General features: G+C 38.6%; 2 protein-coding genes and 3 non-coding genes across 6 annotated transcripts; all 5 read left to right on the top strand.

Moving 5' to 3' along the window:
* Positions 1-66: 66 nt before the first annotated feature.
* Positions 67-4,153, top strand: LOC111811591 (far upstream element-binding protein 1-like). Its single transcript, XM_023698520.1, has 7 exons — positions 67-451; positions 1,244-1,320; positions 1,410-1,595; positions 2,131-2,226; positions 2,299-2,370; positions 2,760-2,876; positions 3,204-4,153. Exons 1-7 carry the CDS (start codon positions 241-243, stop codon positions 3,987-3,989), a joined length of 1,545 nt encoding a protein of 514 aa, XP_023554288.1. The 5' UTR covers positions 67-240; the 3' UTR covers positions 3,990-4,153.
* A 2,075-nt stretch (positions 4,154-6,228) lies between these two features.
* Positions 6,229-8,905, top strand: LOC111811590 (transcription factor HHO6-like). Of its 2 annotated transcripts, none has more exons than XM_023698519.1 (5): positions 6,229-6,565; positions 6,718-6,890; positions 7,104-7,383; positions 8,157-8,233; positions 8,325-8,905. In XM_023698519.1, the coding sequence occupies exons 1-5, from the start codon at positions 6,379-6,381 to the stop codon at positions 8,571-8,573; spliced, it is 966 nt and encodes a 321-aa protein (XP_023554287.1). In that variant the 5' UTR covers positions 6,229-6,378; the 3' UTR covers positions 8,574-8,905. The 2 variants fall into 2 exon arrangements, with proteins under 2 accessions (XP_023554287.1, XP_023554286.1); XM_023698518.1 differs by having other exon boundaries at positions 7,035-7,383; positions 8,325-8,863.
* Positions 8,906-12,912: 4,007 nt separating this feature from the next.
* On the top strand, positions 12,913-12,986 carry TRNAI-AAU. The gene has a single exon. It is a non-coding gene; the product is annotated as a tRNA-Ile (tRNA).
* A 103-nt stretch (positions 12,987-13,089) lies between these two features.
* Positions 13,090-13,163, top strand: TRNAI-AAU. Its single transcript has one exon. It is a non-coding gene; the product is annotated as a tRNA-Ile (tRNA).
* Positions 13,164-13,495: 332 nt separating this feature from the next.
* TRNAI-AAU lies at positions 13,496-13,569 on the top strand. Its single transcript has one exon. It is a non-coding gene; the product is annotated as a tRNA-Ile (tRNA).
* Positions 13,570-13,674: the final 105 nt, after the last annotated feature.

Here is a 13,674-nt window from a genome sequence, read left to right as displayed (position 1 = left end):
TAAAAAAAAAAAAAAAAAAAAAAAAAAAAAAAAAAAAAAAAAAAAAAAAAAGGAGAATAGTGAGTTCTTGACTTAAACAAAGACTTTGGGGATAAACAAGACCTTCCAAATCCAATTTCGTTGAAGCGATTCGAACTCAAAAAGCCCTACACCATCGTTCCCGGCCGCGCCACACCGCTGAATCTTCATTCCTCTTTCACTCTCACTCTCTGCGCCGGAGTTCGCCTGATTCCGACCGCCATGAAAGACTCCGATGACGGAGAAGAGCTTCACTCTGACTCTAACAAGCGCAAGCTCGAACAGAATATTCAATTGGCTAAGCTAAAAGCTCAGGAAATCGTTGCTAAGCTAGTGAGCGATGCCGAGTCCAAACGCCCTCGTTTTGACTATGAATCACCCGCTACCGCCCCCGCGCCACAAAACCCTCCATTACCCTCCTCTTCATTTCCTGGTAAGCCAGAGAATTTTTACTGATTCTTGCGACATGAATTTTTGTTCGTTCATTTGTGGTTGGATATAGACTAGTTTGGTAGCATAGATATAAGCGGAAACTGGGCATCAATTTTTTTCTAATGATGAGTCTACTTTGTGGGGGTGGGTGACATCAATTCATCGGCAATCCAAGGGTTCTGAAATCAATTTCGGAGAGTGTTATGGAGTTTGTAACAATTAGAACCCTTATTGTGTTCTTTAGATTTCCACCCCGTTGTAATCTGCCAAACAATGGGAATGTTGATGAAAATGAAACTCTGTCTTTATGGAAATTTGTGGTTTGAAGCTATTGAAAATTTCCGTTTCACGTTTAACAACAGGTAGCTCCATGTTTTGGATCAATCTTGCTCTAGTTTCTTGATCATTTCAAGCATTTATGGGATCTTTTGGATCAATCTTCGAGATCTTTTGTGTTCGTCACTGAAAATCCTTTTTCTTTTTTGTTGCTTTTCTTCTATGTTTGTTTGTATCTAATTGCTTGTTACTTGAGGTTCTTTTTTGGCGTGTTTTATATGCTTAAGAATTTTGATTTTACTAATCAGGAAGCAGATGTTCATGTATTTTCATACTCAAATATCTTTGCTTCGTGTCGTGTATCGCTTCTTGCATTAAGATTTTCCAACATCCTTTGGAAACCTTGAGATTCACACTGCATTCTGTGTAAATTAAATACTGAACATGTCGTTACACTTTCTATTGAAAAGAAACTCGAAATTTCAGTGCTAGATTTTGCTAACTTTCATGTGTTCAGTTTCTTCTGGTACTCAAACAGGTCCATATCGTGGTTTTCAAACCACGAGCAAGAAAATAAATATTCCAACTATGAAGGTACTTGGTTGCCCATCTTGTTTTTTAGATAGATTACCATTTGCATATTACTGACAAAGATGATTATTTCTTTTCGAATCCGTTTGCAGGTTGGGTTGATTATCGGGAAAGGTGGAGAAACAATCAAATACCTACAACTTCAATCAGGGGCTAAAATCCAGATCACTAGAGATTTCGAAGCTGATCCTCAGTCTTTGACGAGAGACGTTGAATTAATGGGCACTTCAGAACAAGTTAGCAGGGCAGAACAACTTATTAATGAAGTAATTGCGGAGGTAAGCACTAATTAAAATGCTATCATTGCCGACCTTTGTGTTGTAAATGTAACGGCCCAAGCCCACCGCTAGCAGATATTGTCCTCTTTGGACTTTCCTTTTCGTGCTTTCCCTTAAGGTTTTTAAAACGCATCTGTTAGGGAAAGGTTTCCATACCCTTATAAAGAATGATTTTTCCCCTCTCCAACCGATGTGAGATCTCACAGTCCACCCCCTTCGAGCCCAGCGTTCTCGCTAGCACTCGTTCCCCTCTCCAATCGATGTAGGACCCCTCATCCACCTGGTGTCCACCCCCCCCCCCCCCCNGCACATCCCGGTGTCTGGCTCTTATACCATTTGCAACAGCCCAAGCCCACCGCCGACAGATATTGTCCTCTTTGGGCTTTCCATTTCGGGATTCCCCTCAAGGTTTTTTAAAACGCGTATGCTAGGGAGAGGTTTTTACATCCTTATAAATAAGGATTCGTTCCCCTCTCCAACCGATGTGGGATCTCACAGTAGATGTAAAACTAATTTAGGCACCTTAATGTAACAGGCAGATTCAGGGGGTTCTGCCTCAACTGCAAATCAGGCAATGAACTCAAGTCAACCTGGAGTTGAGCAGTTTGTAATGAAGATTCCTAATAATAAGGTAATTGCTTTCGTTGTGTTTTATCTACCCTTGAAGGTTAAACTAATATTATGATAATAATTTTGTTTATAGGTTGCACTTGTCATTGGAAAGGGAGGTGAAACTATAAAGAGTATACAGAGCAAGTCGGTTGCACGCGTTCAGGTATTATTTAACTTGCGAGAACTGGAGACCATCAAACCGTTTCCAATTTTTTGCAGGTCAAATCATCTAAGAGTCTAAAATTAGCAAGCTTTAAGGCATATTACTGCTCCAATCTGTTTAGTTTTGTAACCTTGACTTGTCAGAATTGTTTACCGTCACATTATTCCGACATCTTTGTTCCCTTAACTCTGTTTATCCCCCCAAAATAACTGCTTAGTCGTCTTAGCCCTTAAGGCAATAGTATATGGCTCTCTGCATCGTTCACATTATACTCTTAATACTCGATATGCTTTTGTTTCTTCATGTGGAACGCAAGATGTGACGTCTTGCCTCTTATCCAAATCCAGAATGCTATTAATCATTTTCTTGTTCGGACTCCTACCCTACAGATTATCCCTTTGCACCTCCCTCCAGGAGATACTTCGACTGAGAGAACTGTTTATATTAATGGTCTGAAGGAGCAGATTGAGTCAGCCAAAGAATTGATTAATGAAGTAATAAATGGGGTAAGTCATCAGGTACCTGTATTGCCTTAGCATACTTTCGTATGGAAGAATGGTTTCCTAGAATTCTAAATGGAAGCATTAGGAAATAACATCTGAACTGTCAAATATCTGTTTCCTGGCTCCATTAATTTCTGCTGAGGTTTCTGTGGGTTTGATCGAACTATGCTTGATGTAATTTTCATGGCAAGTGTGTTCTAACATTTTGCTCATATGTTTGTGCTAAGTTCACTGCAAATCATTATTGTATCTTTCATTAGTGTACACTTTGATCGGTTGCTGGAATTTGAATGCTATTATTCTGAGATGTAAATGCTCCCCTTTCTGCAGAAACGTCTGGTAAATGCCTCTGAAACTAGTAGCTATGCACAACCAACGTACCCCCCTCCTAACAATTGGTCTCAAGCTGGACAACCTCCATTGCAGCAACCCCAATATGGATATGCACCCGGAACCTATCCACCGCCTCCGGGGGCTCCGTATTATAGTAATTATCCAACTCAAGTAGGAAGCTGGGATCAGGCAAACCAATCGACGATTCAGCCATCCGAACAAAGTACAGGATATGATTACTATGGCCAACAGTCTCATGTTGGGTCAGCTCCTCCGTATCATAGCTATGCCTACGGTCAATCAGCCTCAACTGGCACTCATGGTTATGATCAGAGCTACTCCCAACAGGCACCGAGTTATGGGCAAAATTTCTCCGGCCAGTTTCATCCAGACGATCAGCAAAGCATGTACCTTAACTCAGGGGGTGCACCACCTGCTGTGCCATCAACAAATGGAACCTCTGAGGGTATATATCCGGGTGCAGCATACCAAGTTTCCAATGGCCAACCAATGGCAAATCCTCTGTCTGGGTACTGGACTTACCCAAGCGACATGACCCAACTGCTTCCTCAGGCTGGAAATGACCCGTCCGAGTCTTATCCACCTCAGCCCATGTATGAACAGAGTGAGTACCCTCCACCACCAGGCGTGTATTCTCAGGGAGTAACCCCCTCAGCTCCGGGTCCTCCACAGCGCGGAGTTGAACCATCTCGAGATGGAAATTCAAACGGAGCGCAAAGCTTATCTCCTGCTGTGCAGGAAACTGGCAATTCAGAAAGTTGAGCATGGTGTGTAGTTTATCAGTTCTTCCGTCATTTTTTACTGATACAAAACATATTTTGATAGCCATTTTAGGGCCTCTGTAATGAACTTTACTCATGAAATGCGAATTTACTTTCCTATTCATATTATTGGATGCTGAGATGTGAACAAAGGTTGGACAAGCAGTTCAAATATTTGGTACAGAAAGTATACAACTGTTGAGCATGCCTATGAAACACATGTAAAAGGTGATCAATAAGACACCAAACGGAGAAGCTTATATCAAGAATATGAAAATGTGAATATATGCATATACATTATGGGACTATGATGAAAAAAGAAAGTATAATATATTGCACTAGGCTTGTGCTCTTTGCAACCACGAGGTTGAGCTCGAGACCCTATTATTTGACTCCCCTTTAGTCGAGTTATCAGGGGGAGGAGACGTGCTCTTATGGGGTGGTGGCTCTCATAGGATCGTTCAATGGGGTACAGAGCTTGATTGTTTGTGGTGAAAATTATAACGAGTAGTTTGGTGTGCTATTCTTTTTGTCCATGATGTTACCTTGCACCCACCCCTCCCCACTTTAGATAGTTAATCTCATTGTTTGATCTTATGAGATCCCACGTCGATGATAGAGAGAAATGATTGTCAGAGAAGACATTGGACTTCGAAGGGGGTGGATTGTGAGATCCCAGGGAACGAGTGTCAGAGAAGACATTGGGACGGTTAATCTCATTGTTTGATCTTATGAAATCCCACATCAATGGGAGAGAGGAACGAGTGTCAGAGAAGAGGCCTCGAAGGGGGTGGATTGTGAGATTCAAGTGTCAGAGAAGAGGCCTCAAAGGGGGTGGATTGTGAGATCCCACCGGGGGTGGATTGTGAGATCCCACCTAGATAGAATATCGATAACTTTTATAGATCCCAAGGAAAAGCCACCAGCGATATAGATCCCAATGATTGTGAGATCCCACTTAGATATAGATCCCGTAAACTTTTCCATCAAGGAAAAGCCAAAACAATATCGATAACTCGTAAACTTTTCCCTCAAATAAAATCAAAAGACAATATTGATATCTCGTAAACTTGGCTAAGACAATATCTGGTAGCTAGTAAACTTGAGCCAATCTGATTCCCTCAAGAAAAAGCCAAAGACAATATGTAGCTTGTAAACTTGAGCAAATTCATCCATAGGTGCTCTTTCCGATCCATAGGTGCTCTTTCCTCCGGAAAAAGCCAAAACAATATCGGCCAAAGGCAATATCTGATAGCTCGTAAACTTGAGCATATTCATTATGGGGTGAATTGAATCATTTATTCAACCTCTTTATCATCCAAACGAGGAATCTCATTAAATTTGAATAATATTTCTTTTACCGAAATAAATTTGTAAATACTAATTTTTAAAAAATTAAATTGTTACCGCATTGAAAAATACAATTATTCTATTGTTATAATAAGGTTGAGAGACTAAATTGTTACTCTAGGCATTCGGCATCCTATAGATAGATTGGCTCGGACCAGATCTTGTAAGCATAACTCCCTTTATCACTGTATAAAATCGACTGGTTCAGGCCAGCTCTTGTAACCATAACTCCCTTACCACCAGCGATTCCCCTATCCTCATCCTACATACTGAGGCTAAAGTAGCTGCTTGATCTTATAATTGAATGAGGTTAAATTACAAATTTAATTTTTTAAATTTATAAAATAGATACAAAATTCTATTATTTCATACTCATTCTTGCTGTATCTTTGGTACGTCAGTCGTTGGGTCAAGAGAGGGCACGTTGAAAGACGTGGAATGTCACAGAGGAAGTGTGTCCCGAGGCATCAGTCCGGTATTACCGATTAGTACACTTGTCCCTCGTATTCTTTCTTAGTCTAAAACTAGTCATTTTGTTTGCATTGAAACACTCTTCTCAAACTTTACTAAAAAAAATATGTGACGTTACCAAATTAATTTTTTAAACTACAACATTCTATTAAACACAAAATTTAAAATTAATATTAAAATGTATAAAAAAAAAATGGAAAAGTGGATGATAAAAAGCGGCGTCGTTTTATAGTCGTCGGACGGTCAAACGCAGCATCTTGAACACGATTCAGGTTTCTAGCTGACACTGTGTTCTTTACCTTCAACACTCGCTCTTGTAGCGCGTGGTCTTCACTTCCAGTATCATTTTTAAATTATTTAATAATGAATTATTTAATTTTTGGAATCTGTAAATAAATTTGTTTATATTTTTAGGAAATATAAAAGAATCTCCGCGTCCGTCCGTCTTCTTCGCGCCTGCAAGGCAGAATCTCCGCGTAACACTCTTCTCTGTTTCTCATCGCTTTCTCTCCGATTTCTGAACCCCGCACGATCGGAATCTGAATCGGCGGAATCAGACGACGATCGGGATGGGTTCTGTTTCGGATTTTCAACCCAAAACGATCACTGATTTCCTCCGTCAGATTTCGATGCTAACGAATGCCGCCGATCGGACTTCGAAACTCGATGATCTTGTGAAGAACTTGCAGGATGAAATGAAGAAGATCGATGCCTTTAAGCGGGAGCTTCCCTTCTGTATGCTTCTATTGAACGATGGTCAGTTTTTAGGTTTCAGCAACTGTAATTTGAGTCTGGGAGATCGGTTTTTGGATTTCATTTGATTTGTTCTTGATTTTGGGATAGAATGTTCTTTGTTTAGGGCTTCTCTGGATTTGAATTTTCTGTTCAATGTGTTTCTGTTTTTGTAGCGATCCTTGCTTTGGGTAAGCCCAAACTGGTTCTTGAGGATTTCATGTCATTGAACAGAGATTCTTCTGATGAGGAGGAGAAGGAACAGGATTGTGGAGATAAGAAGGAATGGATGAGCTCTGTTCAGCTATGGAAGACTGATCAGTTGCCAAACGCCCAAATCAAAACTAAGGTACCTAAAAATAGACTAACTCTGTGATCTGTTCTTGTTGCATTATTTGTCTGAAAACGAAACAATAGAATTCTTGGTGGGATTTTTGAGAATATGTTCAATCCAAATAGGTTGAATGTTATTGAAGAGTTTTGTTTGTGATAGAGAAATGAGGGATGGGGTTATTTAGCTGCTGCAAACAAGAATGAAGAGAGATTGTTTGTTGGTTTCAAGTCATGTTCTGCTGTGAAGAAGGAAGAGAAGATTGAATCTCCCATTTGTGCACTTTCCTTCGTCACTCCCTGCTCGAAGAATCCTAGAGAAGGCTTAGTTTCATGTGTTTTGGGGTCGAGTGGAAACCGAGCTACATCAACCTCTTTTGTTGATGTACGGTCGAATCTACGGACGGTGTTGCCTCAGCAGCAGTCGCCTGGTCGGAAGCAGAGGAGATGCTGGTCACCAGAATTGCATCGGCGGTTCGAGAATGCCTTGCAGCAACTTGGAGGTTCACAAGGTGAGAACTATCTGTGTGATCATGAAAAGGATTTGTGTTGCTTTACATGTTTGAATCAATTGCAAGTTAGTTCAGCTTAGATCACTTTTCTGTTGGTTTCTGATGAGTTTTTAGGTGAATGGATAAACCAAACCAATACAACCGCAGAGCTTATAAACTAGATGATAAGCATATTTCTTGAAGAACTGTTGGATCATTTTTCTGTGTCAATTAGATGAGAGTAGACCGTTAATGTAACGGCTCAAGCCCACCACTAGCGGATATTGTTTTCTTTGGACTTTCCCTTTTGAGTTTCCCCTCAAGGTTTTTAAAACACGTCTGCTAAGGAGAGATTTCCACACTTATAAAGGATGCTTCGTTTTCCTCCCCAACCGATATGGGATCTCACAATCCACCCCATCAAGGCCAGCGTCCTCACTGGCACTCGTTCCGTATCCCAATTGATGTGGGACACCCCCAATCCACTCCTCTTTGGAGCCTAGTGTTACCGTCTCGTGTCCATCCCCTTCGGGGCTCAGCCTTCTCACTGATACCATTTGTAATGGCCCAAGTCCACCGCTAGCAGATATTGTCCTCTTTGAGCTTTCCTTTTCAAGCTTCCCTTCAAGGTTTTTAAAACGCGTCTGCTAAGGAGAAGTTTCCACACCCTTATGAAGGATGTTTCGTTCTCCTCCTCAACCGATGTGGGATCTCATAGTTAACTTGTGATAGTTTTCTTGAAAACTCATGTTACTCAACCTATCTCTAATTCAAGCATGTTCGATCAAACGCAGTCGCAACCCCGAAACAAATAAGAGAATTGATGCAGGTAGATGGCCTAACCAATGATGAAGTAAAAAGTCATTTACAAGTAAGGTTCCAAAAACCACAAAACATTCCCATCTGCAACTCATTTTCCTGAAAACTTCTAAACTCATCAATGATATTGCTTGTCAATGCAGAAATACCGTCTTCATACTCGACGAGTACCATCGACACCAGCTACCCAAGCAGCAGGCCAATCTCCAGTTGTTCTAGGAGATTTAAGGATGTCCCAAGATGGGTGTGGTGAATCCTCAAAGGTGAGCAGCTCACAGTCAGCCTCACCGCAAGGTCCGCTCCAGTTCAATGTGAACGGAGGGTATTCCACGACCAGAGGCGACGGCATGGAGGACGAGGAAGATACTAAATCCGAGAGCTATGGCTACTGAAAAACTCAGGCTGGTAAAAGATGTTCAAATTTTGGAGGCATAAAATACAATACAATACATCGGAGTTCGTCAATTACAGAAGGATCGTTGTTCTCAGTACATAAAAGAGGAGAGAATCAGAGAGAATGTGAATTATTTTTGTAGGATTAGTTTCTTTTGTGTTCTGTTAATTTCCCTTTTTTGGGAATTTGGGTTGAAATATTTGTGGTTTAAAGTTTGATTGAGATGATAATTTGTTTAGTCGAATGATGTTTTTTTTCCCATTTAGGAAAAAAGTTAGCACTTTTTCATGATCATAAAGGGAAAAAAACGACCCAACATAATTAATGTTCCATGTGATTGTAATGAGAGATTTTGTTTTTGTTTTAAAAAAAACAAAAACGACATCATAGTACATTGAACCCGACGAACATTACATTAAAATTTGGACCGTTTTTTATTAGCCTGATCATGAACCACCCTTGTTTAAGATATGATCTATCCGTTAGTGTCTCATATATTACTTGTTCTCGTTTTGTGGAGAAGGTAAGGTAATAATGTTGTAATTCTTGCTGAAAAACAGACCAAAGACATTCGAGTTATTGGCTCGTCCATCCTGACAATATTTAGATTACGATAGTTCGAGATGAGAGAGCAATTATTCCACCTTAAAAATGGTAGAAAATGTCTTTTTTGATTTTAGTTTGATTATTTAAAAAATTAATTCCCTAAGCTTTGATACAATAACGAAACAAAAAAGAAGTGTATAATAATGTTTGTCGTATATCAAAATAGAATCTTCTAATACACATAAATTGAGTTTTTGTATTGAATTCCAGAACCGTCACCTAAGTTCTTGGAACGGAAAATAAATCATTTAAAAATATAAAACAAAAAAGGTATAGTTTATTTTTTATATTCTTGTTCACAATAGAGAGATTCAAACCTTTGACTTTTATATCGATGATTTATATCAATTGAACTATGCTCATATTGGACAAAGATTGATTTTTCGAAGTACATAGGTGTTTGCATCTTCCTTCCTCCTCTCCCACATTTTCCATCGAGACTGAAAAGTAGCGGTAAGGGTTACGAGAATATGATTTATCTCGACAAAAAGATACGAGTAAGCTGCAGAAAAAAAAAAATAAAAGAGAGAGAAGCAGCGAGGCTGGTAAGTTTGTTCGGGAGCTGTATTTGTTTTCACTTTCATTTGATAATTGAACTATGCTCATATTAGCCGAAATTAAGGTATTTTCCGTCCAAACTTCAATTTTTCTCTAGACGTGGAATCGTATTTGATTCATTGAACCTTGACCTAACTTTGAAAAAAAAAAAATTGATTTGGTGTTTGACAAGACAAGATCCAAACATCTCATATGAAGAATAAAATAGGAACACAATTTTAGCCGTCAACCGTTGGGCTCACAATTTTTAAAATGTATGAACGTTTTCACACGTTAAAAAAGTTTGTGGGACTAGAGGGTCAATATCATCGCTGACACACCGCTCGATGTCTAGCTTTGATATCATTCGTAACAACCTAGGCCCATAGCTTGCAGATATTATCCACTTTGGTCCGTTACGTATAATCGTTAGCTTCACTATTTTTAAAACACGTATGCTAGAGAGAGTTTCCATGCCCTTGTAACAAATGTTTTGTTTCCCTCTCTAACCAACGTGAGGTCTCGCATGTTGGTTATAAGAACTTCTACTTTAATAACACGTTAAAGGTTAAATTAAAGTTTTAGCTTATAAATCTGTAAGAACGTGTTAAAGTTTAGATATCAAACACGGTCGTTAAACACCTAATCTTTTATCCATATTCTTCATACGTGGTTTGATTCTTCTCGATAAATCTTAGAAACAAATGGTGACCTAAAACAGTGCAGTTGTCCTAATTTTCGTTTCGGGACATCTACTACACCATTTCACTAAATTTAGGACTAATTCGTTAGAACGTTGGACAAATTTTTCTTAAACATCATATTTCGAAACCTTCAAACGAACACGGGTTTTATATGTTCATTTTCATTCGTAAATCCTTCAACCGAACGGTTTCAACTTCGAGTTTTACCCGAAACTATTTTTTAAAACAAAAATCACAAAATTTGAACATTTTTAGAGACAAAATCATGAAAGAATGGTCAAAGTTTACAGCACAAAAATACAAAAATGAATGATGAATGAATTAAAAGAAGAATATGGGATGGGATTTGAACCAAAAATCATGCTGAAAAGCTGTGTTGATTGGTCAACTAATTATAATTATCCAAAAAAAAAATAATAATAAAACAACCACTACACACTTACTTTGACAATTAAATGGGTGNGAACACAACCAGCTGCCATGCTGGTGTGTTTAGAAATGATGAAAGGGCATCATTCAGGTCTCTTTATTCTCACGAGACATCGTAATAATTCTGGATGAATGTATGGAAATCTCTTTTTAGTAGACACGTTTTAAAATTGTGAGGTTGACGGCGATACGTAACGAGCTAAAGCGGACAATATCTAGGTGAATTTAGGCGGTTACAAATGATATCAGAACCAACCACTGTACCGTGTGGGAATAAGGATGTTGGACTCTCAAGAGAGGTAGATTGTGAGATCCCACATCTCGGTTGGAGAGGGAAACCAAGCATTCCCGATAAAGATGTGGAAACCCCTCTTTAATAAACGTGTTTTAAAATCGTGAGACTGATGACTATAGGTAACTGGCTAGGAACAGACAATATCTGCTAGCGATGGTTTAGACCGTTACCCATTAATTTTAAGCTACAAATATTTATTTGTTTATTTACTAACACCAATAAAAATCTGACACGTTTCACCAACTAAAATCATTTTCACTTTTTCACCACCTACACCTTTTTACTTTTTTACTTGTCATTTTAACCATATGCCCTCCAAAGGTAAATCTTTTAATTTTCCTCACTCAACAACTCCCAATAGTTGTTTATGTGCCTCATAATTATGCTTTAAAATATACTCTTTAGTGAATAATTGACTCAATTATTATTGCTCGGAACTTTTATTACCCTAATCAATCAAATAAACGATCGAGAAGAATATAAAAATGAACTAAAACTACATCCGAATGAGAGCGATTTTGAGGATATAATGACTAAGAAAAGTTGAAAATAAGAGTTACGACCTATACCAACAAGATGTACCTTTTTTTTTCCAGTGGCTCAATCATAGGAAACTCCGTGGTTGAGCGTGCTATGTTGGGTGACCTCCTAGGAATTTTCTCGGGATACATATGAGTGAGAACAAAGCATGCTGGTTCATGGTTGTCTATGGGGATAACCTTCACTTTTAAGAAGCAAGGAGTAGTTAACGTGACCATGCGCAGGGGAATGTCAAGGCTATTAGATGTGTTGGTCGGTGAGGATAGTTTTCACTTTCAAGAACCGAGGTATAGGCAACATGACTATGTTGTCAGGGATGCAGGGGAATGCTAGAGCCATCTGGTGTCAAATTTGGATTCTGAATCCTAAGCGTGGATCGTTACAATTTATCTATTGTTGTTATTTAAATAGCAAGTCACGAACCTCATTCAAAACCCACATAACCTATTTACTTTAAATCTTTGTTATATTATATTGAACTCAAATAAATAATATATTATTTTAAATTCATTTATTAAAACTAAAATTAATTTTTATAATAATCAACTTTTTTTTTTCTTTTTAATTTTGAAAACTAAAAAAAAAAAAAAAGTAAAAAATTGAAAAAACAAGTATTGCCAACTTAATAAGAGAGTGTCGTGCTAATAACAAAATTTCTTTTAATAAGAATCGGCCATAATGGTAAGAGTGTCGTGTTAATAACGTGAAAGTTGCATGTTCGAGACATGCATGTAAAAAATCATTTTGCGGACCTCACTTTTTTTAAAATAAAAAAATAATCGAGTAATACCAATTAAGTAAGCCAGCTGCCTATTAACTCAATTGGTTAGAATATCGTGCTAATAATGCGCAGGTCATAAGTTCGAGACTTTACTTTTTTTACCGAAGCAAGCCTAGTTAGTTAGAGCGTCATGCTAATACGTGAAGGTTGCATGGTCCATAAAATTTACAATAATCATTTTAAAAAATAGAGTAATATCACTTAAGCATGTCAGTCGTACTAATAACACAAAGGTCGCAAGTTCAAAACTTACATGCTTGGCCTATTAGCTCAGTTGGTTGGAGGGTCGTGCTAGTAATATGAAGGTTGCAGGTTTAAAACCATGGGCCATAATTTTTTACAACAATCATTTTAAAAATTAATCGAGGATATTAAGCATGTTAATTAGCTCAGAGTGTCGTGCTAATAACGCGAAGGTCACAAGTTCGATGCCTGCATGCCAATTGGCCTATTAGCTTAGTTGGTTAGAGCGTCGTGCTAATACCGTGAAGGTCGTAGGTTCGAAACCTGCATGGGCCATAATTTTTTTACAACAATCATTTTAAAAATTAATCGAGCAATATCACTCAGAGCGTCGTGCTAATAACGCGAAGGTCACAAGTTCAATGCTTGCATGCAAATTGGCTTATTAGCTCAGTTGGTTAGAGCGTCGTGCTAATAACGCGAAGGTCGTAGGTTCGAGACCTGCATGGGCCATAAATTTTTTACAACAATCATTTTAAAAATTAATCGAGCAATATCACTTAAGCATGTCAATTGGCCTATTAGCTCAGAGCGTCGTGCTAATAACACGAAGGTCACAAGTTCAATGCTTGCATGCAAATTGGTCTATTAGCTTAGTTGGTTAGAGCGTCGTGCTAATAATGCGAAGGTTGCAGGTACGAGACTTGCATGAGCCATAATTTTTTTACAACAATCATTTTAAAAATTAATCGAGCAATATCACTAAAGCATGCCAATTGGCGTATTAGCTCAGAGCGTTGTGCTAATAATGCGAAGGTCAAAGGTTTGATGCTTATATGCCAATTGGCCTATTAGCTCAGTTGGTTAGAGCGTCGTGCTAATAACGCGAAGGTCGCAGGTTCGAAACCTGCATGGGCCATAGTTTTTTACATGAGCGTCGTGCTAATAACACGAAGGGCACAAGTTGAAGACTTAGCGTCGTGTTAATAACACGAAGGGCACAAGTTGAAGACTTAGCGTCGTG

Source organism: Cucurbita pepo, chromosome LG15, assembly GCF_002806865.2.
Source record: "Cucurbita pepo subsp. pepo cultivar mu-cu-16 chromosome LG15, ASM280686v2, whole genome shotgun sequence".
Classification (NCBI taxonomy): Eukaryota; Viridiplantae; Streptophyta; class Magnoliopsida; order Cucurbitales; family Cucurbitaceae; genus Cucurbita; species Cucurbita pepo.
The sequence above is the reverse complement of the archived record's forward strand: the minus strand, read 5'-3'. Positions and strand labels throughout refer to the sequence as shown.

What these genes read in the sequence shown, in the direction of transcription:
- LOC111811591 (XM_023698520.1), top strand. Translation starts at nt 241, where the DNA reads ATGAAAGACTCCGATGACGGAGAAGAGCTTCACTCTGACTCTAACAAG. An exon ending in ACCCTCCTCTTCATTTCCTG is followed by an intron (nt 452 to 1,243) that starts GTAAGCCAGAGA and finishes TCATGTGTTCAG; the next exon opens with TTTCTTCTGGTACTCAAACA. An exon ending in TTAATGAAGTAATAAATGGG is followed by an intron (nt 2,877 to 3,203) that starts GTAAGTCATCAG and finishes CCCTTTCTGCAG; the next exon opens with AAACGTCTGGTAAATGCCTC.
- LOC111811590 (XM_023698518.1), top strand. Translation starts at nt 6,379, where the DNA reads ATGGGTTCTGTTTCGGATTTTCAACCCAAAACGATCACTGATTTCCTC. An exon ending in ACGCCCAAATCAAAACTAAG is followed by an intron (nt 6,891 to 7,034) that starts GTACCTAAAAAT and finishes TGTTTGTGATAG; the next exon opens with AGAAATGAGGGATGGGGTTA. An exon ending in GCAACTTGGAGGTTCACAAG is followed by an intron (nt 7,384 to 8,156) that starts GTGAGAACTATC and finishes GATCAAACGCAG; the next exon opens with TCGCAACCCCGAAACAAATA.